This window comes from Chiloscyllium plagiosum, unplaced genomic scaffold (assembly GCF_037043375.1).
Source record: "Chiloscyllium plagiosum isolate Xiang-an unplaced genomic scaffold, Cpla_swu_hap1 HiC_scaffold_1, whole genome shotgun sequence".
NCBI classification, from domain to species: Eukaryota; Metazoa; Chordata; class Chondrichthyes; order Orectolobiformes; family Hemiscylliidae; genus Chiloscyllium; species Chiloscyllium plagiosum.
The window spans coordinates 68,332,633-68,360,120 of NW_028270139.1; the positions used below are offsets into that span (position 1 = coordinate 68,332,633).

General features: G+C 40.7%; 1 protein-coding gene across 2 annotated transcripts in view; it reads right to left on the bottom strand.

Moving 5' to 3' along the window:
• atp8a1 (ATPase phospholipid transporting 8A1) overlaps window positions 1–27,488 on the bottom strand; it is a 360,724-nt gene that overhangs the window by 127,968 nt on the left and 205,268 nt on the right. For both annotated transcript variants that reach the window (XM_043691994.2, XM_043691984.2), the window contains exons 19-21: window positions 22,131–22,200; window positions 16,481–16,565; window positions 12,331–12,470 (exon numbers count right to left, since the gene is read on the bottom strand). In XM_043691994.2, the coding sequence (XP_043547929.1) occupies window positions 12,331–12,470; window positions 16,481–16,565; window positions 22,131–22,200 (295 nt within the window). The remainder of the gene's footprint in view (window positions 1–12,330; window positions 12,471–16,480; window positions 16,566–22,130; window positions 22,201–27,488) is intronic.

Consider the following 27,488-nt stretch of genomic DNA (forward strand, 5'->3'; position numbering starts at 1 on the left):
TCTGAAAGTACAGAATCGCAAACAACTTGATTTATGAACCATTCCAATCATTAGCTCATTTAAAACCAGACAATTCTGCAAATGCATTCATCGAGCCACTTAATGTTGGAGGTATAGAAGTCCTATATGACTTTTGCACTGGTGCCAATTCTCAAAGAACTATTCATCACTTCATCCTATTTACCTCTAATGACATATTTTAACCTTCGCTAGATAATTGTTTTTCTTTCAGTGTTAAAAATCTATTATTAATATTTTATCCACTATTAATTCCTGTAGGATATTTTATATCCTAACAATCATCTACAAAGAAGCTTTAAATTTAATTTATTTTTAAATTTCTTCCTCATTAACAAATATTTGACAAGTGGATATAGTTTTGCTCTCCTTAGTTCAGTTTATTGAAATTTTTCATAATTTTGAACACTTCTATCTTAACCATTCCTGGTTTAAGTGGAAGAAAACCTGTTTCTTTAGTCTTTGCTCATTGCTAAAAACTTCTCATATTTGATATCATTCTGGATGAATTTCTTGCTCACACTCATTGTGATCTTGACATTCTTCTTAAAACGTTTTAAAATGTGTGATCTAACAAATGACTGTATGTTTAATATTAGCTCTGCCTTTAAAATAAATGGATCTATTTATACATCATATCCTGTCTTTTTAAAAGATATATCTAAACCCTTGTAACTCTCTGCTCCTTTAATCTATCATTTAATGTACATCTCGTCTGCATCCTTCCTCTCAAATTGTATCACCTTGCAGTTTTCTTCCATCTATTCCATGCCATTTCTCTTCCCTTTCTTATCAATGTCCTCTTTACTTTCCATACAGTTCATGCTAATCAGTTCATGTTAATCAACAGGTTTTAATATTATGCCCTCACACCTAATTCTAGTTTACTTGTGGATATAGGCTTAACAATTAACTCTGGGGAATACCTTTGGTTACTATTTTTTCAAATGCTAAAGTTTCCTGAAACAATTCCTATAGAAAATTTCCCATTTGTGCCTTAACAAATTCCTTTACTAACATGTCCTCTAAATGAATCAACATGGCTCCTATGCTGCCCTGATCAAACATCTTTGAAACTCCAAAAGCACATCATCTGATGGATGCTTGGTGCCAGCACACTGTTATTGGGATGCTCTGTACCAGCACACGTCACTGGGATGCTCAGTACCAGCACACATCATTGGGATGCTCAGTACCAGCACACATCATTGGGATGCTCAGTACCAGCACACGTCATTGGGATGCTCAGTACCAGCACACGTCATTGGGATGCTCAGTAACTGCACACGTCATTGGGATGCTCAGTACCAGCACACGTCATTGGGATGCTCAGTACCAGCACACGTCATTGGGATGCTCAGTACCAGCACACGTCATTGGGATGCTCAGTACCAGCACACTGCAATAGGACGTTCTGTACCAGCACGCTCATTAGGATGTTCTGTCTTAAAAAATGTTTTGGTCTTAAAAAATCATGTAATGATTCCCTATTAAATCCGGGTCTTTCTCGATCATCCTTTCTCTTATCTGGTACTATCTCTGTTTATCTAATACTAATGTTATCAAAAGTCTGAATGTTTCATAAATATTTAATGTGATTCATTCTCAGTTGAAGTTGTATATTTGAGGTAAACATCATTATCTTTGAAGACTGAAGTTACATTAACTTAGCTTGCAATAACATGTAAAGCTACAAAACACTAGGCTTTTAACCTCGAATTGTGATGGACGTGACTTATATGTAACCATTTTTTACTTTAATTTCTATTGATTACATTGCATACATGTGGGAAACAGTTCTTTTTTACTTATTCAAATATAAAAATAAGTGTTCAGTGGGCAAATAGTGCAAAATAGTTACAAAATAAATCTAAATCTGATTTAAGCCAGATATCATTACATTACATTTGTTTTATACAATAATCAGAAGGCATGAAATTCAATGATAACCTGTGACAAATCTTTTGATCAAAATAATCAGTTAATAAAGCATTAAATACATGTATTCATCAGTTATAATCTAATTGATAAAAGATCATATAAATATTTATACCCTCATGTGAAAATTAACTCATTTGGTTGAAAAAGATTAATTATCAATGCAATATTATCAAAACTGCACAATATTTCATGTAGATGCATAGACAAATTTGCATTTAATTGGCTCAAAATTACTCAATATGGATGTGTACACCTAGTGTTTTGAAAAATTGCTTCTTATCCAAACTCAAGTTTTCTTCAGTAACAGCCCTTCATCCTACCATACAACCAAAAACGTTGGACAAGGTTCTAAATGGGAGGCTAATAAAGAAGGTCAAAGCAAATGGGATCCAGGGTAACTTGGCAAGTTGGATCCAAAATTGGTTCAGTGGTAGCAGAAGGAAGGTGATGGTAGAAGACAGTTTGTGTGACCTGTAGGCTGGTGCCAGTGACATTCCACAGGGATCAGGGCTGGGTCCCTTACTGTATTTGATATATATGAATGATAGAAAATAAAACATGAGGGGGGTGGGGGAGGAGGAGATAAGTAAGTTTGCAGATGACACAAAGATTAGCTGAGTGGTTAATAGTGAGAAAAAAGGTCTCAGTTTACAGGAGGATATGGATGGGCAGTCCAGTGGAAGATAGAATTTAAACTTAAGTATGGGCAGTGTTTGGTAGACACCATCTGGTTTGGCAGTAAAAGTGGAAAACCTCAAATAAAAACCCCATGTTAAAAATGTGGATGGATTTGAAATGCCATAACAGTGAAAGCTATTGGTGAGGTGCAGGAAAGTGGGATTAGTACAAATTCGATGGGTTGAAGGACCTCTCTTATGCAACATGACTGTGTGGCTCGAAAAGTGCAAGAAAATTTGGCAAAAACAGTGGAGGTGTAGCTTATAAGTATATTGGTGAAAAATAAAATTTCATAGGAAAAATAAAACCTAAAAATGTATGAACATATATTTAAAAGGTGTTTAAAAAAACTAATTTCATTTACTGTGCATGCAAAGGTATGCTACAGTTTTATCGATACACAGATACTTATTCTCTGTTTAAAAAGAAAACTTTTACTATGGTACTAAATTAATCCAATTCACCTCCAGGAAAGTATTTTATTTGGAAGTCAGTAAGTGGAATTTTGCACTGCCGATTGGAGGTGACAATGCTGAGAGGTTGGGAAAATTTGGCAAAAATGGAAAAATCAGCTTCTCAACATTGAGAAATGTAGTTTTCCAATCTTCCCCTTTACTTTAATTAACTGAATCTCACATACGATGGTACTAATCTTATTTCAATGTGCTTACACCTCATTTCTATACACTCCCTAATTTTTCTCTCCTTCCCTGAGAAACAAAATTGTACTAAGTCAGAGCAGATATTTGGCTGCAGCAGCTCACCACTTGCTTTTCCGGGCTTCAGCCAACTCAGTCTTCCCCACCGTTTGCCTGTATGCTCCACAGGGACTCCACTTCCACCCTTCAAGCGGGCATCAACAATCCACATTATTGTCGTTGCTTTCAGGTCAATGCTCACATCACCCCAGTCCTTTATGCTTGCACTTTGGAGTTCAGGGACATTTGACTTGCTTGCTTCTGCAGATTGCTTTGTGCTCAGGAGCATAGATGTATCTCATGCATCTACATACGTCCCTTCTTATAGCTATTTGCTTACTTTCATAGCACTCACTTGGAGGTTGACAGATTCTCCGCAATGCTTTTTGGTGCATCTGCTTTTCAGCCTCTGTGGATTGTATTGCTTTTCAGTACAGATGGAGAGTTAGGCAGCTGGTCACCATTCAGAGGGCTGAACAGTCAATGGGACAAGCGTATTGTTGTGCGACACTGTGCTATGTCAATGTCATACACGCAGCATGTGCCACCAACCTACATGGCAAACACACTGCATGTGCTTCAACAAACTGGGCACGTGTAAAAGTCAAAGATGACCTGTCATTAGTGGATTGATGAACAAAAGCAGAGAAAGGAATTTGAAGCATGTGAGCAGTTATCAGGATTGAGAACATTCTCAAAATCATAGATATCATAGAATCATGGAATCCCTACAGTGTGGAAACAGGCCTTTCGGCACAAGAAGTCCACACCGACTCTCTGAGGAGTAACCCACCCAGACCCACTTCCCTACCCTGCTACTCTACAATCCCCTACTAATGCACCCTAATCTACATTTCCCTGGGCACTATGGGCAATTTAGCATCGCCAATTCACCTAACCTACATATCTTTGTACTGTGGGAGGAAGCCGGAGCACCCGGAGGAAACCTATGCAGACACAAGGAGAATATGCAAACTGCACACAGACAGTCGCCAGAGATTGGAATCAAACCTGGGTCCCTGACACCGTGAGGCAGCAATGCTAACCACGGAGCCACCATACTACCTGCCTTCACCACATTTACACAGGCCTTTCCCACCAATAATTGAAAGGCCTTAACTATAGCCGAAGTGTTTGCACATGATTGCTTTGTCCATTTCATACCATATTCACTGTGATCGGGGTCAGCAAGGGTAGCTTTGATAACAACACCTTCAAGAGTTTAGTGAGACCAATGGCACTGTCCAGAGCCACACTCTTCCCTGTCTGGATAACACAGTGCCAACCATAGTCTGCAAGACTGTCTACACACTTTGCCTCTTGACAGTAAACACAAGTGGCCTGAGTACCATCGAGAGCTTATGTTTACAATAGCACTCCAGACTTATCCACTGGTTATTCACTGCACTCTCTCTTTGAATGAGACCTTGTCCTTTTTGAGGACCATCACGCTGGGCTCCTGATATCCCCTGATGGAGATAGCCAAGGTCAATTAATGGATTGCTGAGCATCATGTGATACTAAGCAAGGTGTTTGAGATGGTATCTTAGAAAGCAAAGACAGAAGAACTGAGATGGGAGACCATGACTGATAGCAAGGCTGACAGGGCTGACCTTGCATTCATCAGAAGACTATTTCTCTGAAATCTGAACATAAGGTATTGACATAAAATACAGAATGTGGTAGACTCAAACTTAGAGTAATCCAGCAGCTGAAGATCTTAAATTGTTGAACCAGCTACATTGCTGCTGGAGGTCAGCTTCAGAAAACAGTTCATTGAGGGGAACTGCTTGAAACCTGGTGTGTGATGTGGGGTCAAGCAACTCACTCAGTGATGCTGTAGAATCTGAGGTGTCGGTGCGTGATGATTTAAGTAAAGTGGAGTCAGACAGCGATGTGTAATCCTGGAGTGACCTGCGTGTTGTGGATCAGAGGATGCATCAGATACAGGGAGGTCTATCCTTGCCCCGGAAACAGTGCAGGTAGCATGTGGCAGGAGGCAGGAACTGAACAAAGTGTTGCCAGATGTACGCTTTCTGGTGCCCGGTCTGATCTGGATCGTGGGTGATTGCCACACAGCCTAGATACCTTGGAAGGCATCTGTGTAGATAACAGGCCGAGAAAGTGCCCTTACACAAATGCTGACATCACCCCTAAACCAGATCAGTGGTGCAAAAAGAGAATGCTGCCATTAATGTGTGGACTTAAACAAATATTCCAACCATCACGGCACAACTGAACCCGCTAATCACTCAACTGCTTTGCGTATGGTCATTGTGTGTATGTGTGGTTTCTAGGACAGCAAATTTCAAGCAGGGAGCAGTATAACAGGACCTCAAGTAACAGGTGTCGATGGTGACACAGGGCACTGAATAAGACAGCTGAGCAGCTCATCATAACCTCCATCAGAAGGTGGCAATATTGAGGCATGGCAGCTGCAGCAGTCAAATGGACTCTCGCTGGTGGTGGTGGTGCGGGGTGGAGGGGGGTGGGGGGCAAGTATCTTTGGTGGAAGAAAGGCTGATGGGAAGGGGGAAGAGATGGATGCAAGATTCCTCAACGCAGTGTAACACACATGCTTTGTTCTATTTACATATACTAAATAGTTCCATTGTCGTTTGTAATAACCTGATGCTAGTGGAATAACATATCTGTGCTTCATGATCTCTGGGATGTCCAGGTGTTCAAATCTCACATTACATTTCTGGTGTAGTTAGCAGGATTTCACAGTATAAGCATGGCGTCATGGCTGATGACATCAAAAGGCACCTGGTTGAGATGAAATAGATAGGGGAGGAGTTGAAATATTAGGAGTACTTCCCAGTATTTGCTGATGGGCTTTTGTCACAAACACTACCTGCTCACTTGTATTGAGGGTCCATAATTAAATGGTGTGTCCTTCGTTAAGTCTGATTGGGAATTAGAATATCCAAGAATACCACTTCTATCCTCATTTGCACCATGGGAATGCCACTGGAAGCTTCTGCCTGGGTTGGTCTGTAGGTCTTATTTGTCTGCCTCATCCATGAGTCTTGGTGAGGCGTGTGTACAGCAGTAGATTTAGTTGAGGTGGCCCTGAGTGTGAGATAGCCCAGAAAAATTATTTACGCTTATCCTTGTGGTGCACATGGGATAATTTACCTTCTTCTTGCACTGCTGTTTTTTTTTCCAACACAGGTCACTGTACTGATGTAGGGTGCTGTCTCCGTCTAGGCTGGGTGTATCTGATGCTGTGGTTCCTCGGCCATTCAGTTGGAAAAGGCAGTGCCTTTCTTTCAACCGCCCCATCCACATCCTGGCCCTTGTCAGCAAAATGAGGAGTTAACTTACTTTTCTGGACCATTTCTCTGGAGTGTAGAAGGACAACATAAAGGGCAGCTAATAACTTGCAGTACCTGAAGCGCTGTGGAGCTGGGGTTTAAATATGGCATCAATGGTGTGAACTTGAAAAAATCCTGGCTGAGGCAAGCACTTCTGCAATTCCTGCTGCACAATTCTATGAACTGGGTGCTGCAGAGGCTGGTTGTACAATTAGTGAACTGAAGAATGGAAGATTTCTTAAAGGACCATGGACACAATTTGCCTAGACTCTCATGAAGAAAAATATTCAGCCAAAAATATGGGAAAACTCAGCATAATTAACTTTATTTTCTATGTTGAAGCCTGCCATCTTCTGGTGACCTGGCCAATCACTCTAAGTGTAATTTTAATAGTAATCAATTGAAGTATAAAAACACGGAATTGACTTTTTTTTTTAAAGCAGAGGATGAAATCATTCCAAAATCCTCAAAACAGATATGAAGTATCGTCCTAAATACTTGGATTATTTTTACATTCCATAAAACAAAATCTTAATCAACACTGATTACATGTTCTATTTTTAAGTTGCTAGCTACAGTCAAACTAGATATATCTGCAATATAATGTGGAGGGGAAATACCCATTCATGAAATCCAGTTCCAATAATTTTATGAAGAAAACTATATCGTCATTTGAATGACAAGCTTCATCTTTTTATATTGTGTGTCCATTAGAACACAATAGAGTACAACTATTATATCCAAATCAATGTAAGGACCATAAACGACGTGCAAATTATTAGATCTGTACCTTAATATGAACAATCGATCAAGGAGCTGGATGGCTGACCTGTTTGTAACCTCAAATTCACATTTCCACCTACCTCTGATGACTAGAGGTCATCTAGTTTCCTAGAAATCTCTGCACCTCTGCTTTATAAATATTCAGTCTTAGCTTCTATTTCAAGAAGGGTTCCAAAGGACTCACCATCCTCTGAAAAAAAAAACTAACCTCATCTCTGTTTTAAACTTCTATTTTGTGATTCCTCGGTCTAGATTCTTGCTGAAGAGAAAACAATCTTTCCAGACCTACCCTATCAAGACTCATTAAATCTTACATCTTTCCACCAAGTCACTTCTTTCTCTTTTGAACTCCAGTGAATAAAAGTATCAACTTTTCCTCGAAGGACAATTCACCCATTCCAAGTATTAGTCTGGTTAACCTTTACTGAACTATTTCCAATGTATTTAGGTCCTTCCTAAAGAAGCCAACCAATACTATACGCCCAATAGTTATATTGGCATGGTCTCACGAGTGGTCTTTATAGCTGAAAGATAAACATCCTACTTTTGTTTTTCACTCTCCTCACAATAAGTTATAACATCCACTAGCTTTCCATTTACTTGCTGTAACTGCATACTGGACTTTGCAATTCAGACATGACAAAACTCAGATTCCTTTGTATCTCAAGAATTTTGCAATCCCTTACTTAGATAATCTCTCAGATAATTTTTATTTATTCTTCCTGCCAAAATGGACTTCATTTGCCGGATTTTTGCCTACACATGCAACTTTTTATAGTCTCCTTCTGTCCTGTTCAAGACTTACATTTCTACATATCTTATTGTTACTAGCAAATTTGGAAGCCATAGCTTTCCATGTAGGGATAAAAAGTATTTATATAAACCGCACACATTGAGGTCCCAGCACTGATCCGTGTGGTACATCACCAGAAAAAGACCCAGTTACACTTTCACTCTGCTTCCTGTTAGCCAGCTAATTTTTTTATCCATGTCAACATGCAATCCTATATACCAAGTGCTTCTATTTTCCGTAATTACTCACTGCTCATGAGATTGGTCATTGTAATTTGGATGATGCAATATTTTGTATCAGGAGTGCCTCTCCCTGTGGTATACAATGTATTCTTCATTAGATAATTGGAGTGCGGTGTATGATGAATACTTTCCAAAACCTCATGTTGATGCTGTTACCTTGATTGACCAAGATGATTAGTTCCATCCCATATACAGTATTATTAACATTTTCAAATATCGAAGCCCAGCATTTTCAACAAAGTTACACACCATTTTAAAGAACAGCCAGTAACAGCCATGGGTGGCACAGTGGCTCAGTGGTTAGCACTGCTGCCTCACAGCACCAGGGTCCCAGGTTCAATTCCAACCTTGGACAACTGTGTGTGTGGAGTTTGCACATTCTCCCAGTGTCCGCGTGGGTTTCTCCTGGGTGCTCCAGTTTCCTCCCCCAATCCAAAGATGTGCAGGTCAGGTGAATTGCCATGCTAAATTGCCTATAGTGTTAGGTACAATAGTCAGAGGGAGGTGGGTCTGGGTGGGATATTCTTCAGAGGGAGGTGGGTCTGGGTGGGTCAGTGTGGACTGGTTGGGCCGAAGGGCCTGCTTCCATACTGTAAGAAATCTAACGTAAATAAAACACCAAAATGTGGAGCATGACTGACCAGGATTTTACTGGCATATTCCCCAAGCCTGATTTTAGGATGACCTACAGTTTGGAGGGGTGAGTGGGCAGTGCCAGTTTGGATCAGCTCTTCACTGTGATCCCAATTACTGGGTCAATTCACTCCATGGATGTGGCAGGGAATTACCATAATTCAAGACCTGCTTGCTGTTACTTGTCAATGCTGTCGTCATTTGGTCAATGGTGGATCAACCACCCATGCTCCCTCCCAGCTGCATTCAGATTGAGACAGATAGTGGAGCTAAGAGGGAGCTGCTGACTGGGGGCATTACAATGCTGACATTATTTTCCATGATTTGATTTTAATCTCCAATGTCCCTAGGGATCCTGCGTTCCTCTTCTGTGGGTGCTGCTGAGGAGTCAGAGCTTTATGTCTGTAGTTCCTAATTGGAAGCCAAGTCCACAGGCAGCCAGTTAGGAGGCTGTGTGTGGTAGAACTGCCGAGTGGATGCTGGGTAGTGTGGGCTTAAAATGTGTTATTCACCCTGATATCAGCAACACTCAATTTGTGCAGAGCAAGGTTCTGCATACAACAGAGAGATAATGACCAGATAATTGGTTTCAGTGAAATTGATTGCGGGGTAAATATTGGCTAGGTCTCTTAGGTAAAAGTGCTCATTCAACAAGGTTTAACTTTTTTGCAGGGTTTTTAGAATTAGATTAACAATGGAGGTCAATGTTAGCTTCTGATTGCAAGTGAGGTTACAGTCCGTGTGGATTATGGCAAACCTTCAGACAGCAAAGTTTGAAATTTCACTTTATCCTACACGTCCAAACTCCAGAAACTGTAACTTGCTTTAGTGGAGTAATAACAGCAAACACAACACAAACTTGGCCCTTGCTTCCCACAATGATGAGCAATGCAATTTCAAAGCATGGCTCTTGAGCATCAAAGTGGAAAATGAATGTTGGCTTTTGCAAATAGAACTGTCACATCAGATCAGTGCAGGATGTACACTGACAAATGCGTTAAAGCCCATCACAACCAGAGAAATGAGAAGGTGGTACAAATTACAGTGATTCTCTCAGCATCCAAATTTACAGAGAGGTGCTCAGAATCTGAAAGGTTGCAATAATGCATGACATCTTACAGGCTCATCAGAAACCACTTCAAATTATTTGGTGAGCTGTCATGGTGCTGTGTATTGAATATCGATTCTCACTCTGGTCTCTTACAGTACATTCTGAGGGTCTTAAAATAATTTCCAATATTCTCCACAATATTTCTCAGCAGGATTCTTTGACAAACTAAATGTTCATCCATAGATAGAAATGCACACATTGTTGCGCATTAGGATTGAAACGTAGCTCACAATCTTGGCAGCAGGATTGCTTTGTGCTGACAATTCAGTCACTAGTGTGCAAAAAATGTCAATACAGATGTCTTTGAAGTTCTCCACAACTATCAACTTTATACAATATTTAGTTATCATAATATAGAAAGACCATTTGTAAGTAATTCGTTGAGACGATTAATGTGCAATAGTCCTGATTTTTGAAAACTACAATATACCAGTAACGGGAAAGATTTCAATCTTTTCCATTCCTGCACTCAGTAATATATTGCTAATTCAGGTATATTGCTATTTTTTACCCTCTGAAATCAGAAAGTAAACAAATGTAAATCCTGAAGAATGTTAGACATCAAACTGAAGCTGAACTAGCCTATCCAAAGATAGCCTGCGCCCACACCTCCTCCCTCACCTCCATCAAGGCCCCAAAGGAGCCTTCCACATCCATCAAAGTTTTACCTGCACATCCACCAACATCATTCATTGTATCAGTTGCTCCCGATGTGGTCTCCTCTACATTTGGGAGATTGGACGCCTCCTAGCAGAGCGCTTTAGGGAACATCTCCGGGACACCTGCACCAATCAACCACACCGCCCTGTGGCCCAACATTTCAACTCCCCTTCCCACTCTGCCGAGGACATGCAGGTCCTGGGCCTCCTCCACCACTGCTCCCTCACCACCCTACGCCTGGAGGAAGAACGTCTCATCTTCTGCCTCAGAACACTTCAACCCCATGGCATCAATGTGGATTTCACCAGTTTCCTAAATTCCTCTTCCCCCACCTCACCCCAGCTCCAACCTTCCAGCTCAGCACCGCCCTTATGACCTGTCCTACCTGCCTACCTTCCTTTCCACCTATTGTCTCCACCTTCCTCTCTGACCTATCACCTCCATCCCCACTCACCTATTGTACTCTATGCTACTTTCTCCCCACCCCCACCTCATTTATCTCTCTACTCTGCAGGCACTCTGCCTCTATTCCTGACGAAGGGATTTTGCCCGAAACGTCGATATTCCTGCTCCTCGGATGCTGCCTGACTGGCTGTGCTTTACCAGCACCATTCTAATCCAGACTCTGGTTTCCAGCATCTGCAGTTCTTGTTTTTACCTATCCAAATATAGTAGTCATGCCTGTAGTACAACATCCTGCCCGGTATTAGCTTTTTTTGGTGCCAGTTGATCATTCTGAACTTAGTTATGAAAGCTAGCTGGTCAACAGGCCAAACCATGTTATTAATATGAGGGTGTCCACTGCAGTAATGGGATAGTCCCATGGTAAACATGGGAGAGTATTCCTGAACAGCTGTTTGATTAGATGCATAGCATCAATCTGAGAAACACCTCAGTGACCTCCTGGGATACAGTTGTAGATTCTTAAAAAAATCAATGAAGTCTGTGTAAGGAAGTTATAAATAATATCCTAACATCTACTTGATTGAACTGTAACCATGTTCTCCCCAGCGCAGTATTCAGTTTATCATTTGTGAAAGATAAAAACTGATACATGGAGGATCTTTTCAGTGATTTGGCCCACAACGATATGGATTGCCAAAAACATTACTTTCTACAGATCAGAATTTAATGCAAGTGCAGGACAAACTACAATTAATACAGGAGCTTTAGTTCATGAGCAGAACTTGAAGGATTTATATTTTTAATGAAAATGTTATAAATAAAGCATGTTCAAAGCTTGAACTTTGTTGTATAACTCGTGCACTGACTTTTTACAGTACTGTCTGTATTGAAACAATTAGTTTTGCACTGAATGAAATCTGATAATGTGTTATTAGTCCCCAACTATAATACTATAATGCAAATACTCTTTGCTAGTGATTGTCTTATTAGCTAAAAAGAAAAGTTTCTTCATAATTGGGTCAAAACAGGAGGTATCAGAAACACTTACTTTTTCAATCAGTTCATAACTCTCTTCAAGCTTCAGTGACCTGTTCTGCAGTGCAGTAGAAGCACGTTGATATACTTCCAACCAATCTTGGTACATGGTCTCTGAAATCTCAGCAACAGTAAAACACAAGGTTCTCAAACCTGAAATGGTAACATTCAGTGTATTACAATTCAACCAAAACAATTCAAAGCAATGAAATGCAAAGAAAGGCTGTCAACAAACAATTGTTTAGGAGACTGTGGAAATTGAAAGTCTGTTTTAATGTCGAAATTTGGGTATTGATAAAACATTCTTCTCTATGAAGTCTTCAGAAATAGTTACTTTTTTCACCAAGCTTTCCTATTTGTTTTTTATTCTACTGCCTAGTTGCATTTAAATAAATGATTTTAAGCAAAAATCTGTTTGCTATGAAGTTAATTGCATCACATGGCAACAATATCTCTTCTCAGGCTTGGCGACACCATTCAGTTGGACTAATGTTGGCTTTTAGTAATGAGCAGGCACTATAAGAAACATTATGGGCCTTCAGTCCATTAGGTAAAAACAATGACTGCCGATGCTGGAAACCAGATTCTGGATTAGTGGTGCTGGAAGAACACAGCAATTCAGGCAGCATCCGAGGAGCAGCATGCTAATAGGCAGAACCGGATAAAAAAAATGCAAGCATATAGATGAGACTATAGCATGAATAAACAAGTCTGTTATCTCACATGCCACTAGATAAGCAAAGTTAATTTCTGACCTATCTTCACACTGCAAGATCTTAAGGCAGTTTGATCGGTTCCCATTGAGAGCTGTAATTTGGTGAAATTATGGGCATCTTAGACACAGTAAAAGTAGCATTAGTGTCAGACAAGATAAGACTGACTGACTGATTTCAAATCAGCCTTTTGTTCTTGACCAAATGCAAAACGATAACAATCACAGAATCATAGAATTCCTATAGTGCAGAAAGAGGCCATTCAGCCTGAATCTATATCGACCCTGTGAAGAGCATCCACCCAGACGTAGCCCTCGATCCAATCCCCACAGCCTTGCATTTACCTTGACTAATTCACCTGACTGTACATCCCTGGACAGATGTATGCCCTTACCTAGTAATGTTGCTAGGGCTCCAGGAAAAGCTACCAAGTCAAGGTAAGGTGGACTGATCAACAAAATGAAGACAACTTAGCCCTCAAAGTACATCAACCCCAAGGAGAGGTAAAGAGTAATGAAACAGAGCTTCCTTGGACAAGCAAACTTGCTGAAGGTAGAGCAGTTCACAAGATTTGCAGATCTTACAATGTCAATTTGTAGATTGGGTTGGCCCCATCTTTATTTGATATTGCCCAAAGCTCTTCCAATAAAGTAACAAATCAAATAATCAGCAAGAACACCCAGCTCCCTAACTGCATCTTTGTATTGTGAATGCATTAAAAGGTGCATCAGTGATGTAAGACATCTCCACCATCATTGTGAAGAATGCTTAAAACTTCCACAAATCCCTTCCTCACCCCCAAAATAAATTTTCCAAAGATTCAACATATAAGATATGGGCAAACATTTTCAATGCTGTAAGACAAAAACAGGTTTATTTCTACTGGTATTGTTAGTTGCCTAGGAAGCTGTGCCTTATTTATATAGTGACAGATAGCTCAGGACTCCTTAAAGACAACCAACCCATTACTCTGCCATGTGGGAAAGGGGCAGGGGCAAACCTAAGGACCATCAACATGGCCCAGGAGTTTCAGGCAAACAGAACATGGGCTAAAAAGGTCTCATCAACATTTACAAGGTTTAAATTGTTTTGAGTTACCATTACATTTAAAATTTTGCATTATTGATGCTAATGTACAGGTGACAGAGAACAATAATTTGAATATTAGCCATCTTATCAATTATTTAGTCTGTAGATGATTTTATTCATAAATGCACAGGCCAATTACACCTGGCTTAATGTTAATAAACCCTTATTTTGATAATCCAATATTCTTCTGCTTCTAGAAGCAACAACTTGTTTGAAGTAATGCATACTATGTTTTAATGTTTTCTCTGTGCAAAATAATCACTTTAACTCCAATACTTAATTCCTGTAAATTGCATTTCATAATTAGTAATTCACAGTATTAGTTATTATTAAAGCTAAAACACTTCTGCTCGGACATGAAACAGCAACAGCACAGTTATTTAATCTGTTTGCAGTTCTCTTGGAGTCTTACTTTAATGAATCTTTTCAACAGTTGCTTGAAGATCTGAGAGCAAATTAGCTGTGGCTTTTATGCGGTGGAACAAATGGTTACAATTCAGCTATTAATATACTTGAACCATGCATCACAATTAAGATACCGATTCACATTTTACAGTAGAACTGGGTCACGGTGTTGTGCATGTGGAATGCTTTCCAATACAAATTCTATATTTCTGGTCATAATACTAAATGTTTCAGGTCCTACAATTAGTATTATCATTGAAAACCGAAGGTCTAATTACACACAGTATAATTGTAACTTTCATGTGAATGCAGCTAGAATCCAGAGTTAGGATCTGACCGCTCTGTTCTCTGGTGCATGTCAGATCCTCTGGAGGAGTCAGTCTTACTCCACTTTGTTTCATATCCTATTTAGGCCTTTATACTCCAAAATACTGTTGCATGAACAATAAATGCTATATTACATATGCATTTATTATGAAGGCCAGAAAAACAGAAGAGGGGGCACTGAAATAAAATAGATACCTTCAAAATTTAAAAAAAATTACATTTATCATAGGATTATAGAGTCCCTAGTGTGAAAGCAAGCCATTTAGCCTATTGAGACCACACTGACCCACTGAACAGCATCCCACCTAGACCCTATAACCCTTCATTTCTTCCTAGCCTACACAACTCTGTACACAATAGGCAATTTAGCATGGCCAATCCACCTAAACTACACATCTTTGGACTGTGGGAGCAAACCAGAGAATGCAGAGGAAACCTACGCAGACACGGAGGGGTGGGGGGGAAAGATGTGTGAACTCCACACAGACAGTTGTCTGAAGGTGTAATCAAACCTGGGTCCCTGGCACTGCTAACCACTGAGCCACCATGTCATTGTTCAGCATATTGGCGTGGAGTTTCTGCTGGGGGCATAATCAGTCCAATGTATCCAGCATTGAAAATGGTCTCACTCAGGCTGAGTTAGAGTTGCATCCAAGTTTTCACTTAAATTTAATGGCACAAATTTAAACCATTCAATGGTTTCAGGATTACCATTTCCAACTAATGACTGATGGAAAATTTGGAAAAAAGGGCCTCGAGATTAACAAAATTAAAAGTCTGGACTCGATTTTTTTTGATAAGCTTGCTCATGATATGTACACCACTTATCAGCATTTATCATTCATCTGTAGTCAACCTTGAGAATATGCCTTTTTAAGCTGCTGCTTGTGTAAGTACTCAGCATAAAGGAGTGAGTTTTAGGATTCTGACCAAATGTCAGGGAAGGAATGACGATGGTGTATGATTGGAATGAACCTTGCAGGTGGAGGCATTCCAATAGAATTGCTGATCTTGTTCTTCCATGTGATAGAGATGACAGATTTCGAAGGTGGAGCTGTTGCAGATTAAGGAGAAGGCCAGACAAGCATTTCAGCTGAATACTGGTGACATGTCTAATTGTTTTGTTATTTTTTATGAACTTGTTCAGATATGTTATGACATGCCTCCAGGCCAGGTCAGACCTCTTGGCTCAGACGTAGAGATGTTACCACTGCACAAAAAGCCTGTAGGTTTTATGTATCAAGGATAGGTCAATTAACTGAATTTGAAGTGCTTACTTGTGACAAAAGTGTGAAGAACAGAGATGAGTGAGGTTGTAAAGTAAAGCTAGTCATGAGCACGCTAACATCTGGGTGCAATGCAGTGAGCTGTGTTGACTGAGGGGCTACCTAGGATTGTGCACTCAATCTGCTTTGAGTGAATTGACTTTTGAACACGTATGTAAGGTCAGTACTTAAAAATAATGGTTATGGGTGTAATTCCCTTGCTTTTTAAATTCTGCAATCTTTCGTGCTGGTTTATTCTTGCCACTTGGATTATGCTGACACTTGAGTGGAAAACAATTGGCAACTCCACATTATTAATTAAAATTACTTAGAAATACTCAGATTTACACTTAAAAATACAAACCTTCTGTAGCAAACTGCTCTAAATGCTTCAAAGTAATGTCCTTGTATCTTGAACTCTCAGACAGCCGCTCATAAATAACCGTATCCTGTAAAATAAGATCATGTTTTCAAATACAGCTGTTTTAAAATCACTGAACTTGCACGATAATTACTTCAGATCATATCTTGCATTATATAAAACTCTATGCCCATTATCAGGAATTAGTGTAATTTCCAAGACCAGGCTCACTTTATGAGGTAGAGAATTGAGGCTGATGTTTCAAGCCTGATGATGGAGCCTGTTTGTCTGCTGCAGGAATTGTTCCAACCAAGGGCGTACAGACTCTTGTTGAGTTGTTCTGTTGAAAATCCTCAGCTGTATGTGTCCACATTCAACAAAACATGGTATACTGAAATGAACCCTTGTTACAAAGGTAATTAGAGTCATAAACATACTAGATTATGACAATGTGGGATGGAGGTTCCATGAACCATTAGCCACCAAGGTGGCATGCAGTTACACTGTGCTCCAACCAATGCCACTTAGTGACTAAAATCAATGCCAAGCTCCGACTCTCAAGGCAAGGAAATGAATGTGAATGGAGAAATTTTATGTCTAATCTTAATCTCTTTCACATATGGCTGGACATTGGCACGAGGCCTTATAGCCTTCACCTGAAACCGCTGACTTATAGCTTAGATCTTGCCTTGAAATGGCCACACATTAGTGGATGCTGCATAGAAAGTTTTCCTCTATTAAGTGCTATTTAAGTTCTACATTTTCATCATAGTTTTTCACATCAGGGCAATATCAGAGTTATAACTTTGATGCACCATACGTAATTGTCTAAAGGGCAGTTTAAAATCAACAACATTGCTGTGGATCTGGAGTCTCATGTCGACCAGATTAAAGTAAACTTGGGAGATTGCCTTCCTTAAAGCACAAAGTGATCCAAATGGGTGTCTACAACAATGGTCAGTCATTAAAAGATCAACACTAAACCAGCTTTTTGATTCCTGATGTTATTGAAATTACCACCATCTACCATGGTGCAATTCAAACCCATATCCCCAGAATATTAGTCTAGTTTCTGGACTATGAGTTCAGTGACATTACCATGATGCCACAACTCCCTAGCATCCTTGTAAAACTGCAGTATATGCTCTCCAGGTTTTTGAAATCTTCCCTGAAGTCTGGTGCCAAGAATTGCACTTGATTCTGTAAAGTGATGGGTAGCCAATAATATTCAAAGTTGGAGCACAACAACAGGCCTCAAGTTGTCCTGTACCTTGTCATTTTAGTTCTGTACCTCACTGCTACTTCAATGTCTCTGAGCAAGGTCTGCTCCAGCAAAGCTGAATACAAACTCAAGGAAAAAGCACCAAATCTTTTGTTTTGGCTCTGTACAAGCTTCTGAACTGAATGTGGAGTTCAACAACTCTAGTCCATAACCTCTGCCTCCACTTTGTTCTGTGTTGATAAACGTTTTGCAGGCTTGTTCCTTTATTGCCTTAGTATCTTCAGATGGCTGCTATATATCCATTTCTGTCTCTGATGAACACAACCTTTTGTTTCTTTACAGAATCGCAGATTGATTGATACAACACAGGTGGTGGCCATTTGGTCTATCACATCTGTGCTAGCTCTTTAAAGAGGCATCTGACCTACCACTAGTCTCCTGCCTTCTTCCTTGCACATGGAATGACAGGCATGACCATCTCGAATAAGAGTGATCTAACCATCGCCCCTTGATGTTCAATGGTATTACCATCATTGAATACCTCACTAGCAACATTGATGGCAGTTTACCACTAACCAGAAACTGAACTGGACTAGCCATAGAAATCCTGAGGCTACAAGAGCAGGTCAGAGGCTAGGAATACTACAGAGAGTCACTCACCTCCTGACTCCTCGGAGCCTGTCCACTATATACAAAGCACAAGTCAGGAGTGTGATGGAATACTCCACACTTGCCTGGATGGATGCAATTTCAACAAAGGTACAAAAGCTCAACGCCATTCAGGACCAAGCAATACAATTATAGGAATACAGGAAAGGAGTAGGCCATTTAGCCTGTTCCACCATTCAATGAGGATCCTCGCTGAAATGTGGCCAAACTCCATACACCTGTCTTGATTCCACATCCCTTACTATCTTTGGCTTTTTAGCACAATATCCACAGGCAGTCATTTCCTCCACCTTCAAAGTTCAGCAGCAGCAGTGAATACCGTCTACAAGATGCACTGCAGAAATTCATCAAAATTCCTTAAACAGCAGCTTCCACACCCATGGTTACTTCTATTTAGAAGGAAAAGGGCAGTAAATACATGGAAATGCTATCCCCTGCAAATTCCCCTCCAAGCCACTGACCATCATGACTTGGAAACAGATCACCACTCTTTCACTGTTGCTGGGTCAACATCTTGGAATTCCCACCACAAGGGCATTGTGAGTCAATTTACAGCATGTGGACTGCAGCTCACCACCACCTTCTCAAGGGCAACTAGAGACGGGCAATAAGTACTGGCTCAGATAGTGAAGCCTATATTTCATAAGAGAATAAAAGAAAAAGAAATGGCCTCTTCCACACACTCATGTTGCTCATTCCAGAACCTAAATTCTCATCACATGAAAACATGTTTCTTCAATCCAATGCCCTTTTTGAAAATTTTTTAATTACTTTAAATCTGTGCCCTCTTGTTCTCGATCCATTTGTGAGAGAACACTTCCTCCCTATTTAATCTGTCCAGATTTCTCATGATTTTAGATATTTTAGTCTGATCTCATTTCAGCCTTCTCCTCTCCAGGGAAGACAGATTGGAGAAGTTGGCACTATCTTCATAATTGAAATGTTTAATCCTGGAACCATTTCTCATAAATCTGTCCTGCATGTCCTCCAATAGTCTCAGATCCTTCTGCACATGAAAAACCAGAGCAATAAGGCCATAAGAGATAGCAGCAGAATGATGTCATTTGGCCCATCAATTCTGCTCTGCCATTCAATGGTTGATATATTTCTTAATCCGATTCTCCCCATAATTTTGATCCCCTTACTAATCAAGAACCTATCTCTATCGAAAGTTAATGCATTATTCCAACTGAGGCCAAACAAGTGCCTGAATTAAGTTTAACATAGTACTCTTACTTTTGTTCTCAATGCCCTAATAAAACCTAGAATACTGTGTGCGCTTCACTAACAGTTCTCTCAACATGCTCTGCTACATTCAATGACAAGTGTACATATGTACCTAAGTCCGTTTGCTTTTGCACCCCTTTTAGAGTTGTGCTTTTTTTAATCTTGATCTTCCTACCAAAATGTATCAGCTCACATTTCTCTACATTAAAGTTATTCTGATGCTCACCACCAACTCCTCCAACTTGTCTTTGTCTTTTTGAAGGTCTGCACTGCTCCCTCACATTTACATGGCTTCCAAGTTTTGAGTCATCTACAAATTTTGAAGTTGTCTAGATCATTAATATGGATCAGGAAAAGCAAGGGTGCCAGCACTGCTTTGAGGGAACTCCACATCAGATTTCTTTTTAGCCAGAAGAACATCCATTAACCAAATTAATGATACTTATCACTCAGCAAATCCTATATCTACACTGCCACTGTCCAGTTATTCCATGACTACACCTATTAGCAGTCTCTTTGGCTTTTGCATTATTAAATAGTTTGTCATTTAATTTCTTCTACTCTCTGCTTATCACAGAGCTTCTTTTTGGTTCTTCCTCTACACTTTCACCAAAAAAGTTTTGTTCTTCAGTTGAGGAAAATTCATTGACCCAAAATTTACCTTTCAGTTTCTCTCCACAGATCTTGCCAGACTTACTCTGCAGTTCCAATTTTATTTTTACTTCTATATCTTTATAGTAGATTTATTTTGTCATTAACTACAGTTAAAATACAACATTTTATCTTGATTTAAATGACTATAATTCCACTTCTGATTAATAGTCAAGAAAGGAAAGTCATTAACACATAAGAGCCCGGTTGCTGTAGATCTGAAATAAAAACAAAGTTTTGGAGAAACTCAGCAGGTCTGGCAGCATCTACGGAGAAAGAAACAGAGTTCATGTTTCACATCCAGTAACCTTGGTCAGAACTGAAAGCAGCTGAGAAATGGTGGTATTTATACTAATGATGGGGGTAATGGGGGGAAAAGGAGTGAGTTGAATGAATGGTGACAGTGCTCAGAGGGTGGGAGGGAGAGGGTGGGAGGGAGAGTGAGGGAGGGAGAGGGTGGGAGGGAGAGTGAGGGAGGGAGAGTGAGGGAGGGAGAGTGAGGGAGGGAGGGTGAGGGAGGGAGGGTGAGGGAGGGAGGGTGAGGGAGGGAGGGTGAGGGAGGGAGGGTGAGGGAGGGAGGGTGAGGGAGGGAGGGTGAGGGAGGGAGGGTGAGGGAGAGTGAGGGAGGGTGAGGGAGAGTGAGGGAGGGAGAGTGAGGGAGGGAGAGTGAGGGAGGGAGAGTGAGGGAGGGAGAGTGAGGGAGGGAGAGTGAGGGAGGGAGAGTGAGGGAGGGAGAGTGAGGGAGAGTGAGGGAGGGAGGGAGAGTGAGGGAGGGAGAGTGAGGGAGGGAGAGTGAGGGAGGGAGAGTGAGGGAGGGAGAGTGAGGGAGGGAGAGTGAGGGAGGGAGAGTGAGGGAGGGAGAGTGAGGGAGGGAGAGTGAGGGAGGGAGAGTGAGGGAGGGAGAGTGAGGGAGGGAGGGAGGGAGGGAGGGAGGGAGGGTGAGGGAGGGAGAGTGAGGGAGGGAGAGTGAGGGAGGGAGGGAGGGAGAGTGAGGGAGGGAGGGAGAGTGAGGGAGGGAGGGAGAGTGAGGGAGGGAGGGAGAGTGAGGGAGGGAGAGTGAGGGAGGGAGAAGGGAGGCTGACAAATGGTTTTCTGATAGCAAGCCAAGAGAGAAATAAATGCTGACTTGATGATAGCGGGAAGTGTGAATAGTTGAAAATGGATTGGCTGTGATAGGATAACCCATTACAGAACAGGATCTGGGGGCATGGTGGTGGGAAACAAACATTGAGGTGGTGTTAACGCTGTGAAAGTGTTAAACTCATCATTTAGTCCTGATGGCTACAAGGCACCTAGGTGAAAGATGTGATGTTGTTCCAGCTTGTATTGAGTTTTGCTGCAGCATCACAGCAGACCTGAGACAGAAACATGAACCTGGGAACACACAGTGGTGTGCTGAAGTGGCAGACAACGGAAAGATGAGGATCATTTTTGTAGACAGAACAGTGGTGTTCCGCAAAGCGGTCCCGCCGTCTGTGTTTTGTCTCCCAATGTAGAGGAGGCCAATTTCTGAACAGTAAAGAGAAATCAGAGTTAACATTTCGAGTCAAGTGATGATTCCTTAGAACTGAACTCAACCCGAAATGTTAACTTTGATTTCTCTGCACAGGTACTGCCATACCTGCAGAGCTTTTCTAGCAAACTCTATTTTTGTCTCTGATTTACAGCAGCCACAGTTCTTTCAGTTTTTATTGTGAACTGTGAATACAATAGACTAGCTTCAATGAAGTATAGGTAATTGTTTGCTTCGATCTGAAAGTGAACAAAAATCATTTTATATGTGTGTGTGTGTATATATATATATATAAAAAAAAATAAATAAAAAAACAAGAACAACTTTATGAAAATACTGTTAATTTGAATGAATTTTAGTGGAAGACTTACTGCTCCTTTACAGTAAAGTCGCAGCTTTCCTGATGGCATACGGACAATCACAGACATCCGCTTTCTATTGCTGTAAGAAACCAGATCAAAGTCACACATGCCCCTTTTGTAGATTTTACAAGATTGTCAGAAATAAGCTTTTACTAGTTCAGTTACAGGTCACCAAAAGTTTGAGTACTTGCACATAATTAACAATTGATATATCAATGGAAGAAGAAATGACAAGTTATAACTTGAGTACAATTTTTTTTGACAATTTCAAGGTATGTTTAACATCCAGCCGTATTGCACTGAGTCTTTATTTCACGTTATGGCTATATTCTTGAGAATCACCACTTTATGTGAATCAATTTTAAGTGAATTAGAAATTCCTATTCAATAGTAACCAAACATGGGCAGAATTGTGCATGCCTTGCTGAAATAAATTGCAACATAAAATGCATTATTAAATATACAGTAAAAGAAATACTGTAAGGTCCAGTATAATTAAAAACATTAATCATATAGTCATGCACTTTTGATTGACAACGCTCTATCTAATGCAGACCTTGGTAGGTGCAGGTACCAGCTTTTGACCGTGAAGTCACCAGCTCCAGCCACAAGGTGGAGCCCAAGAACAGAAGAAGCCACCAGCAAAACTAGGAGCCAGGAGATGAATTCCTCGCAGCCAGATTAAGTAGTGGAGGAGTTAGGGCACAGGAGGCAAGATTGCACAGAAGTGGGAGGGGGTGGCCAGGGAGAAAGAGTGCGAAATAACACCAGGGCTAGGATAAAGGCAAGGTCAGATGGAATGGTGAATAGAGAAGCAAGGCACATGGAGTAAGTTTAGGTCAGGTGGAGACCAGATGACCATAAGCTGTATGGAGCAGGAGTGGTGGTTGGAGTATGGGGCTGGGTGGGGAGGATGTGTGTAGCTCAGTTGGCAATGCAGAGTGGATGCCAACAGAACAATAACTCTGATCAATTAAAAAAACCGCAGCAAAACATAGTAAGTGTAGTACAACACAATCAGATTCTTCCAAGTTAAGAAAATGATCAACAACTTCTATCACCTATCAACAGTATCTCAGTGCAACAATATTCACCTACGTCAGTGCTTCAATCAGAAAGGCTTTCAAAGCTAGAACCTAGAATCCCTACAGTGTGGAAATAGGCCTTTCGGCCTAACAAGTCCACACTGACCCTCTGAAGAGTGACCCACCTAGACCCATTCCACTGCCCTTTTATCCTATAGTTTTCCCCTGACTAATGTACCCAACCTACACATCCCTGAACACTAATGTACCCAACCTGCACATCTTTGGATTGTGAGAGGAAACCAGAGCTCCCGGAGGAAACCTAGACAGACACTGGGAACAAACTCCAGACACACAGTCAGCTGAGGCTGGAATTAAACCCGGATCCCTGGCATTGTGAGGCAGCAGTGCTAACCGCTGAGCCACCGTCCCGCACTATCCACGTGATAGATCAATCTATTGGCAAGCATGAAATATTCAATTCTTAAGATTTTAAACAGCTTTTGGATTTGACACCAAATCAAATTAACTTGGAGAAAGTGAGGGCTGCAGATGCTAGAGATCAGAGTCGAGAGTGTGGTGCTGGAAAAGCACAGGTCAGGCAGCATCCGAGGAGCAGGAGAATCGACATTTCGGGCAAAAGCCCTTCATCAGGAATGGGGAAGGGCTTATGCCCGAAATGTCAGTTCTCCTGCACCTTGGATATTTTCTGACCTGCTGTGCTTTTCCAGCACCACACTCTTGAACCAAATCAAATCAGCAACATTCATTCATGCCTTGAAACAGAACTTTGAAGAACAAGTTAATATTGTAAGAAAAGAAATTTTACATGAGAAACAACAACATATGGTGGACTACTTTGTTTCTTTTTAGGGGAACTAACACTAGTATCCAACACTAACAATAGTCCAGAAGAGGAACAACCACTTCATAAATCTTAAACACATAAATCACAGCCAGATCAATTTGATTTCTGATATTGTGGAAGCCAGCAAGGAGAAAGCAAAATGACCAACTGCACCGCAAGTGCTTTACATTTGAATATAGACTCTTCTAATTTACTAAAAAAAAAGAAGATTGTGAAAGATTTGGGGAGGGCTAGGACAGCTAAGGGAAACCTGCACAGTAAATATTGTAAAAGGTACAGTGCTCACAGCTGTCAAACTGCAACATTAGTTCATGGTTTGATTTGGCAGGTCACCTAATGGTTTCTTGTCCTAAGTCAGGCCTGCCCCTATTCAAATCAAGAATACCTTGCTCAACAAGTTGCTGAAGGCAGCATGATGATGGAAAGGGGACAAGTCAGATTGCACAGAGCCAATGAGACACAAGGTTTGCAAATTAACACTGGATGACTTAAGAAGGAGGGCAAATTAAAGTGAGCACGTTGAATGACAAATTAGGTAAGAAAGAGATAGAGGGAAAACAACATTGGACTGAGCCAGAATTAAAAGCACAGAAAAAACAATCTTTAAAATGGCATTTTTAATGTCATTTTAAAATAGTTGTGGTAGGTTTGGTTTGCACCTACTATGCAAATGTAGCCACCTCAAATGATTCAATGTATACCTCTGTTGAGGTAGACAGAAGGGATGCGAATTGGCAACAAGGACAGAGCTGTGAACCAGTGAGTCCCTTAACAAGAATACACATACAGGTGACAGTTCAGTGAAGGTCACTTGGTGCCTGCAAGAGGTGTCTTTGGGTAGCAGCTTCTTGGACTGAGCAGTCCCCTTCAGAATCCCCTCAGCTCACTCCAAACAGGGAGAAGCTGGAACTGATGGCCTACCATCAGCCTGTCCCTCCGTCATCTGGCCGGGGATACACCCACATGCGCACATAGTCTTTACCATCAAAGGAATAAAACTCTAAGTTTTGCACTCGGAATGTTAGAACATAGATCGATAATCTCAAGAGGAACCATCCAGAGAAAAGAACTGCAAAAAACAGCTCTTTAACAATTGGCACTGCTGCCTTCAGTACAATCTGCCCCCCTGTGAAGGGTACCTTCAGGAACAAGCAGGGAAAACACCTTTTACTGAAAAGAAAGATTTGATACAACTCTCCTGACCATTGATTTGCCTTTGCCATCTGGAACTGGATATATTACCAGAACTCACCAATTGTATGAATGATAAACTTGTAACACTTTAACAATTTAGCACACTATTAACTGAGTTGACATGGGCCTGGATTTTGCCACAAAATTTTACATTTTGCTAAATGACTCCACTTTGCTCGCATCAGACCTTAAAATAAGGTAGAGACTATGTTGAAATGGCGAGAAAAATGAACTACTTAAATTCGTATTGTGTTATTAGAAAAAGTGACTTTAATGGCAAGCACAAAATACTAATTTTATGTAGGCCACAAACATTATAAATGGGCCCTTGTGAAGAATAAGCATATAAAAAGATCAAAATAAGACTGAATTTCTCTTGCAGATGAAAAACAATGGAAATAATTTTCTCTGGTAGAACTTCCAATATTAGTGACTAATATACATTTGTATAGAAATGGGAGATGGGTACAGAATAACATTATAGGTGCACGTGTGAAAATTGAGGTGGGCCACTGCTAAATACTCAGTCCGTAATTATGTGGCCCTAAACAAAATAAATGAACTAAAATTAGTCATAAATTAAACCAACTTCCAGTAGTGGTCAAGTAACTCAGCATTGATGTAATTTATAAAAGGTTCTTTAATAGAGCACATAGCATTGACAACAACAATCTGCTGCTCTCACCCAGTTCAATCACTACTATGTGCAAGCAGCTACTTGGAGCCACTATTGAGAAACAATGCTGTAAATTGCCCCAATTGTGTGGTGGTGGACGCCTGTGACAGATTAACTACTTCACAGGCACTGCATACATCCCCAGTGGCATATTATATATTGTTTATGACTTCCTTACAAATGTAAAAACATTGTAAAACATCTCCAAAGACATTTCAGTCAGAGTTTTAAAGATGGTTTTGTAATGGGCTATATTAAAAATCACTCCTCAAATCAGACCATTGTCTACATTGGGGAATGGAGTTGTCAATAATTGGGACAGATTTTTGAAGGAACAGTGTTTGCTGTTCTGATGAAAGGTCACTAACTTGAAATTATCTAATTTTCTGCCTGACCAAACTTTTGTTTAGCATTTTTTCTTCTTGTAACATATTACTTTTTACCTTGCTGACAGCTGTCCATAAAGATTCCATAGCATTCACAACACAGACTTATTCTAATCTGTCATCTGACACGTGTAAAATTCTCTAAATATTAAATGTGAGTAATGAAAGAAGGACAACCTACAGCTGAGCTTATGATGGAAGGTCATTGATGAAACAGCTGAAGATGGCGGAGTCTGGGGCACTACCCTGAGGAACTGCTGCAGAGATACTCTGGAGCTGAGATAATTTACCTCTAACAACCATAATCATCTTCCTATGTGTCAGGCATGACTCCAATGGAGAGTTTAATCCTGATTCCTACTGATTCCAGTTTTGTTAGGGCTCCTTGATGCCACACACTATTGAAGTGTCCTTGATGTCAAGGGCTGTCACTCTCACATCACCTTTAGAATTCTGCTCATTTGGCCAAGTTTGAACCAAGGCTGCATTCAGGTCAGGGACTGAGTATCCCTGGCAGAATCCAAACTGGCCATTAGTGAGCAGATTATTGCTGAGCAAGTGCTGCTGGATAGCACTGCTAATGATACCTTTCATCACTTTATTGATGATTGAGAGCAGACTGACTGAATGTAGTGGTAATTGGCTGGGTTGAGCTTGCCCTGCTTTTTCTGTATAGGACACAGCTGGGCAATTTTTCACATTGTTAGGTAGAAGCCAGTGTTGTAACTATACTGGTTCAGCGTGGCTAGGGGAGTGACAAGTTCAGGAGCACACATCTTCAGTACTATTGCCAGAATGTTGTCAGGATGCATAGCCTTTGCCATATCCAGCGCCTCCACCATTTCTTGATGTTGCGTGCAGTGAACCTGAAATGCTCGGACCTCCAGAGGAAGCCAAGATGGCTCATTCACTTGGCACATCTGGCTGTGCTGGGCTCTTCTATCATTCAGGATGGAGATATTTTGTGGAACCTCCACCTCTAATAAGGTGTTAAACTTCTCATCACTACTAAATCCTTTAGCTGTATTCATCACTTGCAGCTTATACTTTTTGACATGCAAGTATCCTGGTGTTGTAGCATTAACAGGTTGGCATCTTTTTTTAAATTTATGATGCTTCTCCAGGCATGCCCTCCTGTCCAGGTTGAAGCATGATTCACCCCTTGGCTTGATTGTTTTAGTAGAAATGGGGATATACTGAGTTATGAAGTTACTGTGA